We start from the raw sequence: 25746 nt of genomic DNA, 5'->3' as shown, positions 1-25746 counted from the left end.
TATAAAAACAACTGTAATAAAATTATGACAGTTATTATAGGAGCCTTTAAATTCTCATTGAGATGAAATGAATGTAGTTTGTCCCCTTGCAAGGAAAACTATTACCCTTTTCTCTTAAATACACACCTGAAATTATGAAATTATAAATACATATAAGAACTAAAGCCAAAAAAGAAATTATAACAAAAATTCTACTGCTGATCTACTGAGGCTAAATATCAGCTTTGAGAATCAAGTACAAATCATCTCTGTCTTCTCTGAAATGTGCAAGTTACAGCCCTTCCACATAACCTGTTTATTACTGTCTGCTTACCTTCAGTCTCAGAGGCAGCTCTTCAGGAGTCTTCCCTGCCAATTCATCATCTTCCTCTTCCTGCATAATCAGGTTAGATGGGATGATTCCCTTTGCATACTTCTTGGTAATCTCCACAAAGTCATCCAAAGCAATAAATTTTTTAGCTGTAAGATTAAGTATAGATTATGAGTAAATAGCACCACTAAAATGCTGCACTGATTATATGAACTGGAATATTAACTTTCTTTCATGTTATTAAAGATGTGCTCTGGACTTCAAAAACTGAATTGCTGATAACACTGGCTTTCCTTTAAACTTGCTCTAAGATTTGTGCTTAAAACAACCAGCTGCTTTTCCCAGCAATACATGACTACTCTAAATCTTGTCAAATCAGTACATATTTTATTATATTTGCAAGTAGGAAAACAAAACAGTTTATTTGTAAGTATTCCAAGGAAAAGAGACTGCTGGATTAGGTTACCCAGTTTCAAATTGTAACTTATCATAGCTTTGGTAACTGAAAGAAATCTTTAACTAAAATCCACGTTGAAATGAAACAATTGTACAGGAACAGTAATGAATTACCTTTACATGATGAACTGAAAACCGATTTCTGATTTGGTTTAGCAATTATTTTTCTAATTTTGTAAGTTACAGACAGATATAATTACATCAAATGCCCAATTATTTATCTCTAGAAGATTAAATACAAGTTTACTTTAGCATATTAACTTAATATGCTGTTGGGCTGTATGAAAACTCCTCCTTCAAACTACATCAGTGAGGATTTAAATCAGCTGGCCACAAAATATGCTTTGCTCAGTTGTACACAAAGACAAAATTTTGTCACTGCCTAACAGCTCATTTACAGGTATGAAGCATCTTCTCAGCTATTGGCTCAGTATCCACTCCTACAAGTAGAACAGAAGTAAGAGATTACTTCAGAGATCTCCTGGGATGCTACAAGATGCCTTATACACTGCTTCCAACTCTTTTCACACCCAGTGCCTTGCATTAGCATGCATTAGCTGGTTTCTATGGTAGGCAAGCTTCATGTCGTTTGTAAAGGAGGATAATTAACAGTAACTTTTCGCATACGCTGCAGTAAATGACACTGCTGTAGATATGAAAGACTTCTGAATGACAAAAATCTGTAATACACCACCTACACAGTACGTTTAGCAAGTCAGCTGACAAAAATAAGAACGCTGGTCTGCTCAATATAAGTTTATGATTTTAAAGTGACAGCAAACTGAATGGCTTAACTAAGTTTCAGATAGAAGATTCGTGGATTTGAGCTTTAAAAAGGAATTAAAAACTTTAACAGAAATAGTAGCTATGGAAGCCATATAAAATACATTTGAATTTTTTAATATGAGAAAGCTGTAGATAACAGGACAAAAAAAAAGGCATTTTTTCAAGATACTCATTAAAGGAAGAGGTGTTACAAGGAGTTCAATGGAAAAACAGCAGCTTGCAATTTTTGCTTCAATCTCACAACTTGGATGTTGCCCTTGCTTGCACTTTCAAAATATTTTTCTGTTTCCCCACTGTATGAACCCATATGTCCCACCAAATACCATGTGGCACTGTTCCCAAGAAGCAGTTTAATTTTCTGCTAACTTGCCTTTTCATTCACAGACTGCAAGGCTACATGACTTGCACAAAGAATTCAGTGAGGTTCCTCAGTTGTCTTTGGTGTGCTCCAGATCACTCCTAACACCACACAGACAACCTACGCTTACTGCCCAATTTGGACCAAATATAAAGCAGTAAAAATAGATTTTTGGTGAGGAATCAGTATGTGGACATGATTAGAATCTGACTTAAGTTCCTTTAGGAACTTTTACATGACTCTGAGTTATCCTGAGTGGGAAAGAGTTATTAATTTAATACGTATAGTTGGCCTATCAGGCGTAACAATACATACACTCTCAGGCATGCAACAACTGTCCATTGACAGCATCAGCTTTAGTATTCCATTTATGCCTTCATTAAGAATACTCCAGATCAAGTATCAGCAAACATATTACTGGCTTAACACTCCCAAGAATTGATAGCATATTAAAACTGAAGGAAAAAATTCCTGCTGGCAAGATAAATGCAGAAACTCAGTGCATCAGAGAAGTAAAAGCTGGATAGGAACAGCTGTCTTGTTCATCCACGAAAAGATAAAAGCTCTCTAGAGAAGAGGTAACAGCTTAACTCCTACTTTAAGTGTTTGATGAAAACTTTTCATTTTTAAACGTTATTAGTATTTTGTCATCCAGATGTCTCTTAAATTGATATTAAAAATGTATGTTGTAGATTCTACTTCATTATTCATAGATTTTTTTCCTTCAATTTGGTTATGACAAATTCCCCTGCCTCCCCCATCCACCGTAGGGAAAAGAAAAATATGCACATCAATTCCTGCCTACGCTTACATGTAGGTTCATTTACTCTCCTGTTATTTTATCTGCCATTTAAGCCTTGAAAGAAAGAAAGAGAGAAAGAGAGAAAGAGAGAAAGAGAGAAAGAGAGAAAGAGAGAAAGAAAGAAAGAAAGAAAGAAAGAAAGAAAGAAGAAAGAAAGAAAGAAAGAAAGAAAGAAAGAAAGAAAAAGAAAGAAAAGAAAGAAAGAAAGAAAGAAAGAAAGAAAGAAAGAAAGAATTGAGAGAAAGAAAGAAGGAATTGAGAGAAAGAAAGAATTGAGAGAAAGAAGAAAAAAAAAGCAGTTCCTTTTCTGACATTCTGAATTACTGAAGAATCCAGAACAAAATGACTTGCTTTGCACTCATGCTCTGTCAGCACGTGCCTCTTCAGCTAAGGAATGCAAAGAACATGAGTGTCATCCAGCAAGTGCCCAGTGATGTAACTCCAATGAACTCAGTTACAACTGTCTTATGATTCCATGACCAAACAATGAAACACAATCCTTGAAGGACTATTTCTAGATTTCCAGAAGTGGCAAATCAGTCACAGGAGCAGCTGATCTACTCCCATGGAAATTTTGATAGGACCAGACATTTGGTCTTCAAAGTACTATTTGTCCCTGTCTTTATTCCCTCTTTCATATACACATAGAACACATAGGCATGTGTTCTTCCTCCACTTTTACTTCTACTAAAGTTGACATAAAGCTGAAATACTCTGTTCTTAGGAATGTTAGCACCTGTGTAACGAATACAATCCTTGAAGGTAAAGGCCAAACTGAACTGATGGAATGTACATTTAATCTTTCAAGGACCTGAGACATGCAAAACCCTGATCTGGCTTATAAATCCACATATAACATTTTAGTTGCATGATTCCCAACTACAGTATATTAGTAAGTAACAAGTCGTGGGACATTTAGCAGTGCTTTCAAGAACCAATCTACATTTTATATATGACATAAACTGACCTGTCCCTACCTACTTGAGATATGAAAGGAATATCCTGGTACATATTTCTAAGATAAATTCTTGAACAAATATGAAAAAGCAAACGTTAATTATAAGGGAATGGCAAACAGAAGCAAGGCAAATAGAGCAAGGGAACTGTCTGCACTAAGAGTCTGCATAATCAACTCCCTTACCATAAGTAGAAACTTTATTACAATTTAGAAGGAAAAAAAATTACTGAAAGTACAATTTATTTTCTTTTTACTGAATTGTCTCTTAAGCTGAAATGGGAAGAAAATGGCAACTTACATGCAAATTCCCTTTAATGTACTAATCACTGATAAGTTTATGAGAATGGTAACATTCTATGGCTTCATGTGCAGATCACTTATTTACCTTGCATACAGTAAATGGACATCATCAATTTATAGCAATTAAAACTTGCTATATATCCTCACTCAGGCAGATTAAAAGAAGCAGTAGGTACTCACATTCAGAGCTCACTAAGCGCTCCAGCATTCTCCTCTGCTTCTGCACTGACTTCGGGACTGGACCAGGTTGCTTCTCACCATCTGGTTCAATAACAGAAATTAAAGCTGCTAATTAAAGTGATCAAACAAAAACTGGAATGTTGTTCAACCTCAATATATCTGGAGAATGCTATTTCCTCAAACTCAGCACAAGACAAACCTACATATCAACAGGTATGGAGTAGCTATTTACCTTTCTGTATCCTTATTACTATGCTTAAAAAAAAAAAAAAGAAAAAAAAAAGAAAGAAAGGGAAGAGAACTGACAGAGCACGTATGATTCCGTAACAGCAGATTTAACCAGATGTCTTAAAGACTGAATTTGTAAATTGCAATATCTGGTAAAATTTGAAGAGGACTGGGGTAAGGGGAGAAAAACTGAAAAAGTAAAACTGTAAGACATGGACAGCAGCTGCTTAACTGAATCACAATCTGCAGCAAGAGTTGGCAGGTCTTTAGGAAATAATTTCACTAGTCCAGAGAGAGTACTTACTAATAATATAGCCATTAAGACAGTTACTTTTTCTTAAGTAAAGCATACATTTACTTTACTTTACTTTAACTGATGCTTGATTTTTTATTAAGCTGTCCAGGTTTCTAGCTGTATTCTGCCTGCAATTACGTGTCATCAATACCATAAATCAGTTCATAAACAAACCTTCATTATCAACTTGCCCAACATTTTCCAGTAGTTCAGAAACTGCTAATTGCTTCTTCTTTTTAGGGTTTAATTTCCAATACATGACTAAGGCAGCTTTTCTCACAGCTCTCTCCAAGTCAGTCTCAGATGATAGTTTTTTCACTTCTTGCTCATTCTCAGAAGTGATGCCTCAAGAAAAGAAAAATACATTAGATACTATTATCCCACACCCTTCCTGAAATGACAGATTTGCCCACAGCTGATTTTTTCTCAGTTTTCTGAAACCCCTCAAGTTTCATTCACTACTTTACCCGTCACATTTTTCAAATGCCCTTCCATGCATAAATTCTACTTTTGTTCCTGAAGTTTATACTGTACATACAGTATCCTTAGCTCTTTTTCAACTTTTGGAATACAACAGATCAGGCAAAAAGAGGTACAGACATGTATGACTAACAAACAAAAAGCAGAAAGAATTTCACACACAAAAAAATTATTTTTAAATAAGAGTTCAGATAAGTGGCAGACAAGAGGAACCCATTCCAAGTGGTGGAAGCAGTATGAAAGAAGTTATGAATCTTGAATTCGGAGAAGACAGCCAGAAAGAACAAGTAGAAGAAAGCCTGGAGCTGGGCAAAAGGCTGAAACAGCAGATATGTAGGTGGTATACAGTTATATCTGACCTAAACGGTCACAGAAAAGAAGTGTTGAAGGGAAGAATGCACAGGAATTCAATCAAATCATTAATACAAATGTTTTTGTAAGCTGTAGTTTGCTTTTTACAGCACTCATTTGAACACGCTTCCTGCAGCTACTCACATAATTTTGCCATGAACATTCTCATTGTATTGTAATGTCTTTGCAGTGTTAAAATGGATAGACTATTATTAAAGTAGGATGTACAAAAAGTCTCAGAGAACCCATACCTCTTCTGTCTGCTAGGCATCTACGCAACAGTTTAACAGCTTCTCTTCGACCTTGCTTAGCAGCAAGGATGAACCAATCAACCGCACTACAGTTGTTAAGTTCTTCATCCTCCTCTTCTGCTAATCTCAAGAAGTGCTTCCCCACCTAGAACAAATGGAGAACAGAAATTCCTTCAAAAATACAGGCTAGTGTCTGTCTCTCTCTTCTCACCCCCTCAGACTCAGCTACAATAAAATCTCTTTGAACAAAAGGTCAAAACATTTGCTCCCAGCACTAAAGAGCATAGTTGTAAGTTGATATTCTGCAGAGAAAGATCACTTTCCAGAACTGGAAGCAAGAAGGAATTGCAGTACACTTGATCAGGTCAAATAATTAGTTGCCATTGGCCTTTGAGCATCTAGCAGGATCAGTTAAAGCTCATCGTGTTATTAAGTCATATTTAGAGTGGCCATTTCTTCAGTATCTAAAGGAGAGCTACAAGAAAGTATGGGATAGACTGTTAAGCAGGGTGTTTGGTGATAGGACAAGGGGAAATTGTTTCACACTTAAAGAGGGTAGATCCTGGGTGTAAGGAAAAAGTCTTTCACAGTGAGGGTGAGGCACTGTAACAGGTTGCCCAGAGATGTGGTGGAAGCCCCATCCCTGGAGACACTCAAGGCCGGGCTGACCAAGCTCTGGGCAACCTGATCTGGCTGTGGATGTCCCCATTCACTACAGGGGAGCTAGACTTGATGACCTTTAAAGGTCCTTTCCAACTCTTAAGGATTCTATGATTCTCTTTTATTCTTTACTTCCAATAAAAATGGTCAGACAAAATTCTGATGAAGGCTGGCAAAGAGTCTTGTCATGGAAGGAAGGTTCAGCAGCGAAATGCCTGACTCACTGCAGTTTAGCCACTGAAGGTCAAAACAAACTCATGACTAATTAGCAAATGGAAGAAAACTAACACAGCTTAAGCACCCAGTAATTTAAGTGATATAACTTGTAAAATTCCTACCATTAAGGATTAATGCAATGTTAAACACAGTTACGCTGTAGCATGAAACACTTCTGCTTACCATACCCCAAGACTACAAATGTCAAGTGGCAGAAAGTGGCCAAAAGTACTGGACACTTATTTACATGTCCAGAGAACCTGGAAAATGCTTTTGTTTAGTTAAGTGCACCCTTTCTCTCTCTCTCTCTCTCTCTCTCTCTCAGGTTCATTATTATTTACACTCAGAATGTGTAACTGAAATAATAGACTACAGCTCCATAAATCTAGTATTATCTATTGCAAAACAAAACAAAACAAAACAAAAAAAACCCACACCAACCCTGCTTGACAGTTTCTCTGAAACTCTGCATTTGATATTACCAATAAATGTGACTAAAAAAATATCTTTGAAAGGTGAATAATAAACAGTTGTTGCAAGCAAACTGAACACTGATCTCATAAAAAAAAAAGTTTCTGTTAGACATGAAAGGTTAGGTCTCCACCTTTGCAACTGGTTCAAGCACTTAAGTGGGTGTTCAAACAACTTAAGCAGTCACTGAGTAGACCTTGGAGCAATTAAACTCATAGTACATACAGCAAAGTGACCCAAAACTGTAAAGGAAATTAGAAAAATATTGGACTAAGAAATACAAGAGACAGAACTAAACACTTATTATGAATTCATACAAGAGTTCAACAAGCACTGCACAGATATAGTGGCAGACCAAGAAGAGAGCACATGAGGTTATTTATTTATTTTTACCTTAATACTTCAGCCTTGATAGTGCAATTGCCAGGTAATTCATCACCATCTGCAGGCCTACCTTCAGCTTTTTATGTCAAGAAGGAATTGTTTGAACAAGGTACAAGGTAAATAACTTCTTTCAACAAGGACAGGAGTTTCTTGAGCACGTTTATACTTCTAGCCATTGAAATTTTGAGCAAAGTTTCAAGACTAGTAGCACTTGATGCAGCTCTTTCAAGTTTATGAACATCTCTTGGTCACAAAAACTTGTATTGCAATGTAAACTAGAAGATTTTGGAATTAGTTATATAATGCACAGGTGTATTGTGTGAGGAAAAAGAAGCCATAGCACTGGTTTTATAATATAAATGTTTTGGGGTCTGGATTTTTTTCTGTCCTATGGAGGTTTTTTTTGTTTGTTTTTGAAGTTCAGCATAAAGATTTAGTTATTTAAACCGCCTCCCCTCCCCCCCGAAAACAAAACAAAACCGAACCTGAAACAAGACAGATGCAGCTCCAAAATCCAAGAAACCAGAAAATATTTGCTTGATAGTTTGGCTACAAAATGACAAGCCTTTCTGTGTATTTAGAAAATTTTATGAGCAAAAAATCATCTCCAATCACCTCCAGGTAACAAGCACATAGCGTTTCCACAAAATATTGCTGGAAGGGGCACTAAACAAGCCCCATGCCTTTCCTTGCTGTGGCAAAGCTTCCACATGGAGCCACCCATGAATGGCTGCACAGCTCTGGCCTGCAGTGGTCAAATGAGGAAGAACTGATGGGCAAGTGCATCAGCCTCAGATTGCTAATGTGACAAAGCAAGGATTTTCTCTTTCCCATGAGCTAAAACTACGAAATGAAGTAACAGTTGGCAATGGCTTAACACGGACTTCTCTAAAGCCAACTGCCCGTGTCTCACCTTTGGGTTTACAAACTGCAGCATTTATCTCACACAGGCCCCTTGCAGATAACCTCTAGTCAAAGACACTAAGCTGCCTCTGCTTCATTACAGAATACAGCTGTGGGTGTTTCATTTTCTTAACTGCTGTGCAGTTATTTCTCAATAAAGAAACTAAAGCTACAATAATGCAAGCTGACATCCACTCATGGCATATTTATTTTCCACAGTCAGTGCAAGGTTATTTTTGAATAAACTCATAGTAATAGCTAGGTGGTTGTGAACTGAGCATTTTCTTATGTTTGATTTTGTAATTATCGGGGGAAAAAACAATGATGTAATGTCAGCTTGTTATTCACAGTCTTACAACAGTCACAAATTAAAGTCTTGGCTGGATTCTAAAGAGAAAGATGTATATTTAAGTATTGTATCTTTTTTATTGAGGTTAAAAAAGAAAGATAATTCCCTCTCTATAGGCCACAAGACATCCAATTCCCTGGAAAAGAGATAATTATTTGGGGTTCTTTTCCAAACAGTCTTTTCCTCCTGAATGCATAGTAAAGCAAAACTCTATCCCAGATCTTTTTAAGATAAGAATACTGTTATTATGTGGGAATAGAAAGTGTGCACAGTTAAAGGGCTAAAGGAAAGGAGCAAAGGAGGAACGAACTTCAAAGGATAAGGATGAAATATAATTACTATTAATATATATATACATGCACGCACATCATAGGTTTAGATTACCTATGGTATTTCTTACTCAGCCAGAAGTTATATCCCAAAATAATGTTCTACGGGTTTTGCTCTTTGGAAGAAGAGCCAAAATGTGGACTTTGTAGCAGCAATCCCCTCAAGGCTAAAGCCTCATCCTCTGCAAAGCCACTGGATGTTCTGGAAGTGAAGAATTCCTTACTGTCTCAGGTTACAACTCCAAGGACAGCCTGTCCTCAAACCAGCTGAGATGGAGTGGGGACTGAGACCGGCATCAACGTATTTTTATCAGCTTCAAAAACTCTGTGACATTCTTCCTGCCTCCTCCCTCTTGCCCCTTTTATTTTTATTTGCAAGAAGAGTGCTAATCCCCAAGGAAAAAAACAGAACAAAACAAAACACCAGTAATCTCACGAAGGACCCTAAGTACTCCTTTCTGTCAAAGTTGAAGCTGGAAAAGAATGTTTCAGTCAATCAGTATCCATACTGAACAGGAATTAAAAACCTTCTAAAAATGTTGAACCATTTATACTAAACCAGTTAGACCAACATACCACCATAATGGAAGGGGCAGAAAGAAAACTGATACAATTTTTCTAAAACCTAAGGAAAAATAAGCACAATGTGTACAAAGGCAGAACTGTCACTATGAATTTAACTGGATCTGTCATTACATAATGCAGTATAGTTAGCTTAATTAAACCATTACAGACTTGTTTTTAAAAAATGTGTTAATTCAACACAGAAATGGTGATACAACAAAACCAATCTCTGATGTTCTTGCTGAAGTATTTCAATAGCAGTTTCTTGTGCAGAATCCAGCATGAGAGTCTTTGTACACTGTGAAGTATTGAACCAACAGTGTTGAATCACCTTTCAGCAACAATTCATTTTGTTCCAATGACAAAAATAAATCCAAAGAGCATTTAACAATCACTATATCCATACCTCCACAAGTAACTCTTTGGTACATGGTTTAAAAGGTAAAAACAAAGTGCTGTGGCTTCTCCATGCTCAGAGCCCTTCCCCCAGTTTTGATATTCGTTCAAAAGGCTTTTGCAAGAGCTGGCCTTGAAACCCAAGCAAGCAGCTTTCTCTAGGCAGAGAAGCCATCTGGCATCACTGTTCTTTGAACAATTTAAGATCCAAACAGATCAATAAAATGTCTTTGGGAGAGATAACAGTTCTACTAAAAGCAGGCAGTGCTATTTTTGGAATTAAGAGTAAATGTTACTGGACAAAGCATATAAAATTACCTCTGTTTGTGCTTTTGGTTCTCCGGCTTTGGCCCTCTCCAGCAGTTCCTCAAAGAGCACTTCAGGTTCTTCCTTCATGGTCTCTACAAATTAATGTGATTTAAAAAACTGGTTTACTAGCAACTCTTGAAATTATTTTCTAAATGCTTAGTATATTTGGTTGAAGAATTAAAGGATCACACTGAAAAAATCCATCATGAGGGTGTTGCAAGCAGTGGAAATTAACTCATTGTAGTATTTACACTGCATCTCAGTGTTCTGCTTCAGTGTATGTACAGTTACTTGTTATTTGGTACCTGCTACACGATGCTACACACAGTTTACAGATTCTCATTCATTTCCCCAGGATTAATCTCTCAATAGAAGAATTCTCATTACAGTAAAAATGAACACACACAGAACCAGCAGAACTGATCAACTTTTGTACTGTAATTCTTATTGCTAAGAGCCATGAGTCCCTACCACTCTTGTTTATTTGGTAATGAAGCATTTTCAAGCATTCTGAATAATCAACCAGCTTGTAAAACTTAGCCAGTACGTTTGGAAGTTCAGCTCCTCAGCCCTTGGACTCCAGAGAAACAACAACGAGTAAATACTTACAGAATTCATTCTACACCGTCCAGTCCAACACTCACAGCTAACTGTTTCTCCTTTCCTATCTGACTATACACATACAGATGTAACAACAGTTTTTTCTTCCTCAACCAAATTGATCTACTGGTCAGACATAAAGAAAAATCTTCCCAGCTCTATCTGATACCCAGTGCTTGTAAATAATATCATGCTGTGTATCATTTTATGAAGGAAGAACACTTTTAATGGAAAAGCTAACAAAGCCTATAACAACTACTTTTTCTTTCATACGAGAACTTACAATCTGAAATTTGTTTGAAATATTAAAGAGAAAAACAATACAATTTAATCAACACAGAGTGTGTTAGAAGGAACAGACCACTGATTCACAACACGTTTATCAAGCAAGCTAGAACAACAGCTAGAAAGGCAGGTCTAAACTTAACAGCAAGCTCCAGAGCTTTACCCCATTATCCTGCAAGGTCATCAAACACACTGTGATGCTTGGCAGCTATGTATTTAGGGCAGACAGCATGACAAAGCATGGTCAGAAAGAACAGTCCCAGAGCATAGGAAACTGTGCCTAAGAGAGATTTTCTGGCACCCGCTCAAAGCGACAGATTTCAGTCTCTACCTAATATGGTCAGTGATAGTGCACGAAGCATGGTAAGCAGCCCAGTTAGCTGAGGTGACATTAAGTATCAGTGATTTTTCAAGAAGTGAGAGGAAGAAGGATATAAACCAATTTCACATAATCTCCCAAAGAAAAGGGCTACTTACACTCTTTAATATCTCTGGCACTGGGACTGTTTTCAAACAAGAACATGCTGCAAGCCAGCTCTTTCATTAAAATGGATATATTTTAACAAGAGCAAATCACGAAGTAAGTTTTCTCCTTCCCCATGCCACAGTTTCGTCTGCCAAGCTCCACTTGGAAAAATACTAATGCCAGATTATAATACGTTGTCTGGCTAAACAAGGCACGTAGTGAAAAATAATTTTCAATTACTACTCCTTCTTTTCAGAAAGCTGTAAAAATATTATTGTAAGATAGGAAAACAACATCCCAGGAAAATTAACCACTTAATCTCCTTGCCTGATATATAGCCAACTACACTGAACTCCAAACAAGTCAGAAGCCTCCTCTCCAGATGGCACCACTCACATCAGCACCCATCCTTCAGGGGCTCTCTGCTAACAACAGAAGTTGCAGTGAAGAGTGTATTGTTTGAAAAAAACATAATATTCATTTATCTACGCTACTCAAATGAAAATAATTGGGCAATGCAGCATTCTTCTGCTTCTTACTCTGCTTTCACTCATTCATAAGCTTCTTTCAAATCAGCAGCAATACTTTTGGCTACAGAATATTTTTTTGTTCAATATTTGGTAGATGCTGAGAAGAAAACACCATGGAAGTTTCAGTGGTACTCTGGATGAATCAGTAAAAGAGGCAAGAGTCAGAAGTTAAAATGTTTAATAACTAGGTGCAATGTTCATAGAAAAATCAGAGAAAGTTTGCTAAACTGATATGAACATCAATAATACAAGTGGTTATCTGGCAGCTTATACACACACAGTACTTTCCTTTCTTGCCTGCTCCATTTTGCAGGCACAGTGCAAGAAATGGCACAGCTCTGGTTCCCTCCACCTCCTGCTCAGCTAAAAGTTTGTTAGGGAGCTTTTGCTGAGACTCCAGGACAAAAAGACATTTTACCATCTTTGAAAGAAGGGTCAGAAAACTTGGGAAGAGAACTAGGTAGGGTATGCAGAGAGGATATCAGGAAGCCAAAACCCCAGCAAAAACTACATCTGACCACCATTATTAAAGATAATAAAAAATATTTTAGCAAATAGATTAACAACAAGAGGAATGCCAAGGAGAATCACCCACTCTTACTGGACACTGCAGGGAACGTTATCACAAGAGACAAAGAAAAGGCTGAGGTTCTCCACACCTTCTTTACTTCTGTCTTTTATTATCCAGCCAGGTATCCTCAGGGTACTGAGCCCCCTAAGCTGGTGTACACAGATGAGGAGCAGAATAACCCCTCCTCCTTCCCCCCCCCAACAATTCAGGAGGAAACAGAGACCTGCTTCTCCACCTGCACCATCACAAATCTATAGGCCCAGATGGGATTGACCCAAATGTACTGATAGAGCTGGCAGAAATGATTGCTGTGCCACTTTCTATCAGCAGTCTTGGTCCATGGGGGAGGTCCCAGACAACTGGAAACTTGCTAATAAGACCACCACATATAAGAACTGCCAAAAGGAGGACCTAAGGAACTACAACTCTGTCAGCCTGCACTCAGAAAGCCATGGCTTGCCAGGTATGCTCCTTGTAGAGTGAAAAACTGTCTGGATGGCTGGGCACACAGAGTAGCGGTAGTGAACAGTTAGGTCCGGTTGTCACTACTGGTGTTCCTCTGGGATCAGTGCTGCAGCTGGCCAGGTTTAATATCGTTACTGACTATTTGGACAAGGGGACTGAGTACACCCCCAGTAAATTTGCAGATAACAATTTGGGAGGAAGTGTTGATACGCCTATGGGTAGGAAGGACCAACAGATGGATCTAGATAGGTGGGAACCATGAGCTGAGGCCAACTGTATGTGTTTTAAGAAGACTAAGTGCCTGGTCCTACACTCCAGCTACAACAAGGCAACCTAGGCAATGCTACAGGCTTGGGGCTGGCAAGCTGCACAGAGGAAAAGGAACCAGGGGTGTTACTGACAGCCAGCAGCGTACCAAGTAGCTAAGAAGGCCAATAGCATCTTGACTAGTATCAGAAAGGGCAGTCACCAGGAGCAGGGAAATGATCTGCACTTGGTCTGTACAGAGGGCACAAGCAGTGCCCTCCATACTCAGCCCATGAGAAGCTGCATATCAAGTACTGCATTCAGTTTTGGAAGGCAGTGATGCCCTAGAACATGTCCAGAAAAGGGCAACAAAGCTGGTGGGGGATCAGGAGCACAAATCTTAGAAAGAATGGCTGAGGGATTATTCAGTCTGGAAAAGAGGAAGCTCAGAAGAGGTCTTATTGCTCTCCCCAGCTACCTAAAAGGAAAAGAGGAAATAACCTTCAGTTGCAGCAGGGACGGTTCAGATTGGATATTGGGGAAAAAAAAACAAAAATCTCTGAAAGAGTGATGAGGTGTTAGAACAGGCTGCCCAGGGAGGTAGTGGAAGTCTTCAAGAAAAGGGTAGATGTAGCATCAAAGGATATGGTTTAGGGGGCACAGCAGTGATGGGTTCACAGTTGGACTAAACCATTTATTGAGGTTGGAAAAGACCATTGTTACAATATAAATTATATAAATATAAATTAGCAAAGCACACTCATTTTGTTTCTTTCTTTATTCAACACTGGGATATTACAATTACATTGCAAATCTACAGGTAAAGTTCTCAGGGAAGACTGCTTTAAAAGTGCAGACTTCCAGTGGAAAAAAGTGCTCCCTGGGGCTGGCTTCAACTTCCTACTCAGTTATCACTAAGATGGCCTATGCACTGCTACAGAGGAGCTGTAAATAACGAGCGTTTTTAACATTATAGCTGTGGGTTGGTTCTGTAGTTGTGGAGCAAAGGCAGAGCAGACAGTGGTGTGATCTGGAGGTCAAATTTAGAATAGCTAAATATCTTAGAGTTCCTGTAACGATAAATATTTTTCCTTTGCTTAGCTTGAGACAGGCCTAGAAGGTGATCAACAGGATAAAGCATGAACTCCTCAGGTCACACATCTGCTGTACCAATTTACTCTCCTAAAGCATTTAGGTCAGCCATTGAAGGTAAATGGTACAAAATACAATCAAAGTGTATTTCAGAACCAAGAAGGACAGAGAGAGACACTTTCCTTCAACTAAGTTGAAAACTGGGAAGACAAATACTATGAAAGACATGCCCACCATAAAAAGGCTAAGTGATCATCTATAACTTACTGCCCTTTGTTCTTAAGCATGTTTTTAGTGACAAAACCTAATATGTATTCCTCCCACACAGAAGTACCACAATCAAAGCGCTGTCAGTAGAAGCTTTTATTTTCTAGCTTTGCTAAAAAATGATGTCTTTCTAATGTCAAATCTTACTCTGTCTTGAATATAAGATTTTCTAGAAAAGAGGAACATTCATATTACAATACTTCATGCATCTTTTATGACAATTAAAATAGACTTCACTAACAGTTGTGTGTCAGTAGCATTTATATAAGCCAATGAAATCTATCAGTTATTCAAGGTTCACAAGCACTGCAGTCATTCAAATGAAAGCAGGCAAGTGAAAGCACACAATTTTAAGTAGTATGCAGCATGCATGGAAGAATCAAACCAAGACAGGACTGAAGTAGAAGCATGGTTGGAACTTCACATTCGCCTTTAGTTTCTTCCTACCACGACCCTTTGTTGACCATCATCAGGCCAATGTAGGGTTCAGCTCCTGACACACAGAACAAGTTATTTATACCTCGTCAGAGTCAGGCCACTCAAAATTACCAATTTTTCATCAGAACAATGATCCTATAAACAAAACTTCAATGTTTTATGTTTATTATTATACATCATTATGTCTCAAACCATGAAATTACACTGTATCCCTTTACCAGTGCTAATGCTATTTGTTCACTATGAAATTGTTTTACAATTTCAGAAAAATCCTAAATATGCAAGTCTTAACACAACTGTTATATAGATAGATCGTAAGTAAGCTGATGAAAACTACAGACTACTTACTTGTATGAAGTTTCATACATTGCTCATTGATCATACAAAGCAATACTCCAATTTTCAGTCCTGCTTTGTAGCCAAAGGCTGAAATGGAGATTGTTCATTTTAGCATAGGGATGCATTTTTACTCTGTTAGGTTATGATCTGAAGGAGGAAGTGTTGCAATAAAGGGAAACGTACTGGTTTTGAAAATAATTCTATATGATGCTCTGTTAGGGTACAGCTGTTGTCTCTCATGTCTCAAATTTAGCAATCAAAATGACAAAAAGGCATTAAATCCAAAGGAGGAGATTAATCCAAGTGTATTTGACAAGGCTTTGTGCTTAGCAGTCAGACTACACACAGGATAATAAAAATGTTTACTGATGAAGTTTCCTACCAACACAAATATATTACAGCTCCCAGCAGAATGGGCTTTGCTAGTAGGCCTAGTACTAGCAGTGCATTCTATTAGCACCTGTTGGCCAGATACACATAGCTCTTTTCTCCCCATTTAGGTCACAACTACATCACTGAATTCTCCAGATAAAACCAGAGAGTAAAGACTAAACAAGAAATGTCCAACTCAAAAGCGAGTATTTTAAAGGATCGCAATCTCATATGCTGAGCTTATGGTCTTTGTTCACTTAGTTATTGGGGAACCACAGGAGATCTGCATTACTTCACACAACAAACCAACCTGTAGGCAAACACAAGACAGGTACTTCCAAGACCTTTGAACATCAGAAACTTGATGAACACAAGATAAAAGGAAAACTGAAAGCAGTTTCTCAGACAGGAAGCAATAATAAAACAAAGTATTCATTTGAAATATGTAAGTTTAAAAGAAATTACAGGTTTTTACAAATGAATATTAAAGCTGCATGGAAATGCTTCTGAACAAAAGATTAAGGCATCAGGCAACACCCACACACAGGAGGAAACCTGTACGGCGTACAAACTTCGTGATCACAACTACAAGCATTCATTTGGGCTTGGGAAAAGAAAGTGACAAGGATGTGGAAAAGGAGAAAAAATGGTATGTTTGGGAGAATAAAGCATCTTAGATTACAAAATATGAAACAGCCCCTGGACTGGCTTTCCCATTTTATTATTACAGCAAGTGCTCCTGAAGCAACTGAAAATAGGAAGAGTTAATCATATGCACAGTGCATATGCTACATTCAGTCCTAGTCAGTGTTAGCACACTTCCAAGCTCATATGAACCCTTTTAACCATTTCATGAGAACATCTGACAGTTGTCACAGATGAAAATTGTTATCATGGCAGCCCAGCAAGGTGGGTCAAGCAACGTAAACTGTCAATTTCAGTTGATCCCCAAATCATAGGGTTTTAAAATACAGGATTACAGGAGAAAAAAAAAAAAAAAAAAGAGAAAACAGCAATAACAACATCAGTAAATCCCAGAGCATCACAACAGTGATATTAGTTACTTCATTTATTAAACATAGCTAAAACTCAGAGAAACCAGAAGAACAAGCAACTTTTGATTCTAGAAAGGAGCAGCTTACAGAACCTAGATGAGCTCACTCTCCTACTACTCTACAGCAATTTAGATTTAGTATCTGTCTAGCTGTGCCCAAAGCCAAAAAAATGCTAGAGTTGTATTTAAAAGGAAAACAGGATATTTGGAAAAATAAAAGAGAGGAAAAAGGAGAGGAAAAGTTTTGAGAAATAAGAATGCATCATTGTAAAGTTGAGGTCAGTCCTTTATAAAGAGGATTAGAAAAAACAATGAATTTAAAACATACCAGATAGACTAAAAGACATTTGGGGAATAACTCCATGCAGCATCTGTTACTGCTTTCTTTAATTTTCCAAGCACACAGATTGCAGCCAGCCCACCAGGTAGACTGAATACAATTCAAGGCCAACAAAATACTTTAATAAAGAGATGGTCACAGTAAGAGAGATCTATTAAAAGATATGTTTCCTGCCAATCCTAACAGAAGATAGTGCTGAGAGGCTCCCATGCAGAAAGCTCAAATTTACTTTAAAAAGTTACCATTTCTTTCTACTGTATTTTCAAGCATAATTTCTTATTTGTTTATCCAAGTGTTCTAACATTAAAATCCATTGAACTACATGCTGCAGCATGTAACCTTTCACTTAAAACAGAGAGATGAAAAGTGGCAAGCACGATATCAGAGAGATCCGTGACAGCAGAGACCATTATGTCTGTCATCCATACCTGGCAAATATATAAAAGGGAAAAAAAAAAGCCTGAAGGTTCTAAAGTAGGTACCACATGAAAGTCAGCAATAAATAGTCATGACATTAAATAGCTCTGAAGGAGTTAAAAGGTGGGAGAACAAATCCAGCTCCTATCTCTCTCTAAAGTTGGTGCTTAAGGCTTCTCAGTTTTCTAAAGAAGGCTGTTAAGTGGATAAGAAATAGATTTAGAAACAAAAAACTAGTGGGAATATGTAGCTCACACGCTCCTAGTGAAACAATAGAACTTCTATTATTTTATACATACTTGATATTAAAAAAAAGGCAAATACAGAGATATTAGTCTGTTGATAATTCTGTGTTGCCCAGGGAAAAAATATACCAAAAATAAGCAAAAAAAAAAAAAAACAACCTCAAAACCCAAACACGATCTATGACTCCAAATAAACTGCAGAAGGATTTTGTCTGATTAAGCGTTAAGAGTGCAGATGAAATGCAGTAAACACAAAATAAGACAAAGCCATCCTACCACTGTATACACAGTGATAAGCTCTGAACTACCACCAGAGCTTAACCTTGGAATTGTTAACAAACTATTTTATGAAGCAACTTCCCAGCATCAGTAAAACATTATTTATCAGGGCTTCTTAAGCTGGAGAATGTACTCAGAAGAGTAATGATAAGTCATGGGAACAACCTGCAAAATGGAGAAGATAAACAGTGACTACTCCATGTCTTAACAAATCCAAAAGACAAAGGGCATCAACTACCACAGTCAACTGGTTGAGAGTACAGAGTCAATGTCAAATATTCACATGAATTTAAGAAGCAACAAACCAATGGACAAACCAATGCTAGTACTAAAACAACATACAAACAACAAAATAAAGAGCTCTCACTTTTGAGCCAGGAAATCTCCAGGATGAAAAGACAAAGATGATCATTCTGAGAAGGAAAAGGGGGCTCATAAATAACATAAATAAAAATCAGTAAGGAGGGCACTAGTACTGCACATAGACAAAGCTCCTTATGTCTAACAGGTATGCTGTAGGCAACACTGCAGAGGATTCCAATGAAAAAGGCAACAAGAATCTTGGATTGGAAAGCATCACTAGTCAGATTCTTTGGTAGCAACAATACTGAGCACCGACAGCAACTTCTGTGATCCTTCAGAGACTAACTGCAGTATGAGCTCAAGTAGGAGAGGAGAAAAAGCTGGTGGTATGGAACATGCTTTCGTGTACAGGTCTTTCCAGCAGCTAAGTCACCGGGGGGAGAGAGGAGGGAAAATGCTATCTTTGACATCAGATCTTCTCCCCCGCTGGGCAAGTTCTCCATATATCATGAAGCACAGTGATGTCTGAACTGATCAGTACCACCCTGTTCTGAACTTCTCTGAAGCTTGAGGTAGGCATCATTTAACTGCTGAGATCCTTTAGCAAGAAAATTGTATTGTAACACATTCCGAAAGGGAGTCTGAACTACAAAGAAAAGTACCATACTTCTACTTCGATAGGTTTCTTGCATGAATATCCCGTGTTTACTTCTAAACTCTACATTACCTATCATTCTGTATTTGCAGACTGCTTTGAAGTGTTGGCACCTTTCAGCAATGACCAGCAGAACAATATTCCTGAACCACTGTTCTAAGAAAACTCATTTTCCTGCTCTTAAGCTTCCATCAGTCTCGTTTGGTAGTCCTCCAGCATGCATTTATCTTTGCTATAGTTACAGTTAGAAAAAGAAGCAAAGGCAGTGGAGGCCTTGCTAGTTCAAGACTATGATAGGGCCATATTGCAAACATCTGGTCCTTTGGGACTACATGAAAGAGAAAATGCATGACTGAAGCATCAGAAATAACAGACACCACAGTAAAGCAATTAACATCTGTTAGACACTAAACAAATATGCTCTAAGTTCACATGTCTTGTGATACTTGATATACCAGCTTCTGCATATCATTCTTCAGGATTTTCTGCAGTAGTCCGTTTGCTAGTATAAAGAAAATTTAATAGAATTGAAAATTGAAGATCTTACAACATTAGACAGAAAATAAGGAACAAGAATACATGCACACACAGTAAATAATGTGGACATCATTTATTCAAGCAGTAAATGCTCTCTAGGAAAAAGAAAGCTTAAGAGACCTCCAAAACAGTACAGAAGAATATATTTTGTGCAAAATCTCACTGGACTGTATTTCTTTCAGAGTTATCTCCTATTAATGTACTTCCAAAGGAAGTGGAAATCATTCCAATACCATTACACTGGCACTTTTTGTAGGGAAGCTCCTTCTAGAAGCACAAAACTGATAAATTTATCCAGATGCAACAAATCGTATATTTTCAGGGAACAGTCCACAGCTTTTATTACAGATTTTATTTTCACTATGAAACAAGCTTTCTCAAAACTCAGACTTAAGAACAAAGGCATACACATACTAATGACAAAAAAATATTTTTATTGTTAGAAGATGCTCTGTAGACATAGCTCCGAAGTGAAAGGAAAAAAGTTAAAGTTAATCAAGCACCTTTTGGGAATAAGAAATTTAAGCTGTTCATCTGCAGTTAGATTTGTCTATTATAAATGCGCTCTTAGAAAAAGTTGATCTGTACATTTTGTAACAAAATGTAATGTGCTAATAGCTTTTGTGTCATTGGATTGTACTGTTGAGCTTTCAGTGTTGAGAGGAGCCAGTTGGAATCTCTAGAGAGATCCTCCTACTCACTTTGCACAAGCTCCAGAAGTTGAGTGGCACTGCGCACAGTACCTGCATAGCACTACAGTTTTCCAGAAAAGACTGACGTTCCACCCAAGCACAGGCATTAAGCACCATCCCATAAACACGAGCCGACTGTATAGAATATAACACAGAGGACCTGACTGCAGAGGGGGAAATTTTGTAGAAACAGAACACTGCTGTTTTAGTGGTTTTAGTTCTTCAGACCATTACTTGCTGACCTGTAAGCGTTCAATCCTTTCATCCCTTCAGAAGCCTCTAGCACTTTTTCAAATGCGTTTTTGATTCCGTAGTGGTACTTTAAGACTGTCCTGCTTGTCCCAAGAACAACTAAACACATTTGTATTAGCATGCATTGTGAAGCATTCTATGTTTAAAGGTGATAACAGGGATGAGAGTGAGGGGAATAACTTTTTTTTTTTAATAAGAGAAGTCTAGGACTCAGCTCTGCTTTCTCTAGGAGCAGCACTGCGTTTGTAGATATGATTATAGACTTAGTCACACCACAATTGCAAGTCATCAAATAGCATTAAATTGAAAAGGAACAACTTCTGCACCCCCACAAAATGAAGGTAAATTGTCAGGAGAGAAGTGACAAAAAGCATGTAGGTGGAAGACTAAGAGTGATGATATTATAAATTTTAAAAGTGGAGGGAAAACTATTCTTAAGAGGTGTTTCTTTCTAGAGTAGCTATTATTGTACACTGATCACTTAAAGTAATTTAAAATGATTTTACAACTAATAAGACAGCTTTGCTGCTTTTTTCCTATGCAGTCTCAGATCTACCCCAACTTATCAATAAAAATTTAATCAAAGAGGTTCCAAAAGTGGAGTTAAAATTAAGTTTTTTGTCATTTCTCAGGTAAAAAATTAAAACATTGCTAACCTCCTCCACAAAAACAAAAATAAGAAAATCAACCTGCAGAAAAGCTATGTGAGAAAGACTTGAAAACATAAACCTTGCATAGTCCACATAGTTGTGTGAATGAAAACCCAAGTTATCACAATACTACATTTAAGGAATTCTGCTGTGAAAGTCCTTCAACACAGGCACTATCAGTTCATTAACTTATTGTCCAAATAGCAGTCCTTAAAAAACACCTTCGATATTTGGCAAGTCAGCAGTGCCTATTCCTTGCTTACTAAGCACTGCTCATAGTTTACTGAGTTTGCAAAGGACTGGTTTTATTTCTAGTTTACTTTATCCACCCTCACATTCTAACTTCTGCACCTAGGTAGGCCTTTCTGCTGTTGCAAGAGGCCTCACTAACAGCACAAGTTTCAAATCTCTCCTATGCTTTTTTTTTTTTACAGTTCTATTTGAAGATGAATGTGCAGATACCAAGTATGCCCAAATGTTTTCATCTCAAAACACTACAAAATACATACAGAGGTTAGTCAGCCTCCAGAAGCTCTTGCTGCAGATGAATTTCTTCTATAAGACACTTAGTTCAGATGAGGCATGAGCTTCTCAGCTCTTCCCATTTAATGCATTTTGTTTGCACAGCAGAACACACATACCGGATTCCTTTTGAAGAAAACTTAAAGGGAAAGACTACATTTCCAACTGCTAGATTTAATTTAGACAAGCTGAGTTTAGTATAAGTAAAGCATACAAGATGGGTATAATATGAACCTTGGGTCCTCAGCACCAAATGATTTGCAGAAATACTCTAATTTCATGACACAACATGCTAATGTGAATGCAGCTCTTCCTCTTCTACTGCACCTTTCTATCCCTTCTTATCATATACATAAATAGACTTTAGGACTACATCCCAAATTTTACCTGAAAGTGGAGTCATTTACTTCTGTCTGTATAGAATCCTTTCTCTCCTATAGTAATGCCTGACAAAGGAGCTTTCCAGAAGCCCCAGTAATCACAGGTAAAGTCTGAAAGAACATCAATAAACTGACAAATAAATTGTTAAGTAATTAATACTTCAGGGCATAAACCTCCATTTCTAACAATCAAGTAATTTTCTGAGTTTTCTTCAAGCTTTGCACAAACATCTCACATTGCCTCACAATGTGCCTGTACAGCAAAATATCACTTCTACCTTCATTTTCTGATAAAATAGAGTTCTGAAGCAAAGGTTTCTTATAACCTTAAGTAGAATAAGCTAACATGCAGAAAGTATTTGTAAATTAGCAAGGTTCCCTCCTATTTGTTAACCTTCATTTAGCAATGCATGGGAGACTCACTGTTGCACACTGTTACAATGTATTGTAAACTGTTTTGAAGATTTTTTGGTACTGTTTATAAATTCTAAGTCACACAATTTATAAAAGAAACTTCAAGAGGTACAAAAAAACCCTCATAACCTTCCACAGAGCAGAAATCCAGATATCTATTGACATAAGGCACTTATTTATGTCCACAAAGCTTTCAGTACAAATACTTTCCCCATATGTTCTCAATTTTAGAGGAAGAAATCAGTGCATGTCCTTAATAACAAAAACATGGACAACACATAAATTAGGGAAGAGATGCTTCTTGAAGCACTGCAACTCAGTTTCACAGCACTCTCAACATTTCCCAAACTCACCTTTGAAATCCTGATTTCTTTTTTTCAACTGTACCAGCTAGCAAACGTATATGAATGATGTAAACAAAGCACCTCCCTCCCAAAATCAAATCCCTTTTGTCACCAAGAAATAGTCACCATCACACTGCTCCCACAATTTCTCTGTTATCCTTTATATCCCCTCTTACCTTCCCTTCTACTGTTGACCAGCAGGCAGTTCAATATCATTTTAAAGGAAGATATTCTGCATGCTTGAAACATGAGGAAACACCTCCAGATAACCTAGAGCACAACAAATATGTACCTGGGGGGAGAGTCAGTCCAGTTCAAGTTACCACCACTGCTGACTGGAACTAATTAATGGAATGCAGATACTTCAGGCAAGTATCCTATCATTATCACATTGTGAGAAGTTTCTCTCAACTATGCATTCTATGTACAAACATGGGAAATGATTCCACTAGCAAGCATTGTGTTTTTAGGCCCATTTGGAAAACTGTTCTTATGGAGTACAAAACTAACAGGCAGAAATTGAGGGGTCTGTGTACCTGGGAGGCATAAGTGTGTCTTTGAAATCTGAGTCTTAGGTTACTTCATTAAACTTCACTAGATTTCATTAGCAAGCAGCCACTGGTCTCTTTTTTTTTTTTTTTTAACCATATACCACATTCCTCCTGACATAGACTACTAAGGTAATGACAGAACTTCTTTGAGCAGCTGGCAATTCTTCTGTAATTTCCTTACATAAATACTGATGACTCAGTGGTTTTGAAGTTTTGGAAGCTCTCATTAGCAGTGCATATGCTTTGCTCACTAATAAACTTCCTGTCCAGGAACATTCATGACAGGGTAGCAACATTGTTAAAACAAAACAAAAAAACAACAACAAATCGACACGCATGCCGTTACGAACACACTCCACACAAAGAAAACTCAATAACTTACATAGGTAGAAATTTTCTATAGATAACTACAGGTTTGGATAGGAATTGGAAAACCCCCTTTAAAACAAACACCCACCAATATCTACAAATCATTAGTTGAGTATTCCCCCTCCCCCTCCCAAAAAATTGAGGTTTGATTTAAACAATGCATTTGCAACTACCTTTGACTGCTACCCACTACTGTGAGATGAATTATATAAGGAATGGCTAAAACACTACCTAATGATATTAGCCTATGATGAACTAAGACTGACAAGAGAACATCTTAGGTATAGGATTTTGATCCAAATGAAGTACCTATGCTTAAGTGCTTTACTGAATTAGAGCCAGGGCATTCATTCCTTTGCTGGATTATGCTGCAAGATACAGATAATAAAGGAGTGATAGATAGGTGTTTCCAGGAAACAAATTACTTTCTGTTCCAATCAGCACTATACATTTAAATGCACTAAACAGAAACAGGAAGAAAAAGCATATATCTGACATGCAGATATTTAGGTAAGAATATTTCAAGAGTAATGCAATTATTTAAGTTGGAAGACATCTTACACTGAAGCAGGGCCACTTAGAATAGGGCACCTAAGATATCATCCAGGTGGCTTTTCAGTATCTCCAAGGAGAAGACTCCACAAATGACCTCACCATCACTCAGCAGAGGGAAGAGATCATCTCCCCCTTGACCTGCCAGCAACATTCCTCCTAATGCAGCCTAGGATGCTTCTGATCTGATAGGTACCAGAAATGCACAATCTAGTAAGTACTAGAAGGTCAGGAAAAAGTTCCAAGGTTGCCTTACCTCAACTCTGGCCAGAACAGAAAGTTTTCTGGCTCAAGACATTTATCTTGAGGCCCTAGAAATAAGGGCTTTAAGTCAAGAGCTCCTTGAGTCTCAAGGACCACAGCTGGCTGCAATCCTTCATCTCCCTCTGGGCTGAGATACCACTACAGGCAGACTTCTGAGATCAGCACTGAAGAAGAGCAGCCCTTTAGGGGACAGTTCCTGTTGTCCACTGAGAGCCCACAAAAGGGCAGGCAAATAATTCACCAGGAGACATGAGTTTAAAAGCCACCCGTTCGGTACTCTGCATGCAAATTTCAAGTGAACCTTGCTATTCTTAAACCTTTTAAAGTCTCTATGTTTGACTGTAGTACATTTCATTGAATCAACGTGTTAAATTGGCCAGTGATTAAGTGCCGATTGAGTCACAAGGTTAGGCAGTATGATTCTTAGTATTGTAAAAGTATTAATAAACACTAAATTGCTGCTGATACTAGTCCTGTGCAAGAACTAATCTGCAACTATTCAAAGGAACTTCCTTGGAAAATTACATGAGAAGTTAGTTCCCAGAGCATGTTTTACATCCTTTCCTAACACCAGAACACAACAGAACTACATCCCATAACTAACAGACTGAGTTCTTCACACATCTTATGTCTGTGAGCAACTGGGATGTTATTTATTGGTAAAGGCTCCAATGATTCTGAGGAATACCTTTTTTTGGTTTGAATACTGCAAAAACTGCTTAAGTGACAATTTTGGATTTGAAATAAGATTTTTTTTTTCCTATTTATGCTTCAATAAGTATATATATATATGAAGGTGTGAACTTCCGTGGATTTGTATTTCTCTTTCTTAAGGTCTACTAAAATCCCTGTTTTTAAGTTTCGATGACCAGTGCTGCTGTGGGTGGAAGAGAAAATTCTCAGCTTCCTCTTTTATGAG

The 25746-nt window shown here is 37.6% G+C and overlaps 1 protein-coding gene across 1 annotated transcript in view; it reads right to left on the bottom strand.

Annotated features, from left to right (window-relative positions):
- Window positions 1–25746, bottom strand: part of WFS1 (wolframin ER transmembrane glycoprotein) — a 33065-nt gene that overhangs the window by 3912 nt on the left and 3407 nt on the right. Inside the window, exons 3-7 of the mRNA XM_085223505.1 lie at window positions 10346–10428; window positions 5756–5900; window positions 4848–5018; window positions 4151–4231; window positions 314–459 (exon numbers count right to left, since the gene is read on the bottom strand). Of these exons, the coding sequence (XP_085079631.1) occupies window positions 314–459; window positions 4151–4231; window positions 4848–5018; window positions 5756–5900; window positions 10346–10428 (626 nt within the window). The remainder of the gene's footprint in view (window positions 1–313; window positions 460–4150; window positions 4232–4847; window positions 5019–5755; window positions 5901–10345; window positions 10429–25746) is intronic.

This window comes from Meleagris gallopavo, chromosome 4, assembly GCF_905368555.1.
Source record: "Meleagris gallopavo chromosome 4, MGAL_WU_HG_1.1, whole genome shotgun sequence".
In the NCBI taxonomy this organism is placed as follows: domain Eukaryota; kingdom Metazoa; phylum Chordata; class Aves; order Galliformes; family Phasianidae; genus Meleagris; species Meleagris gallopavo.
This window is presented reverse-complemented; position numbering and strand designations above follow the sequence as displayed.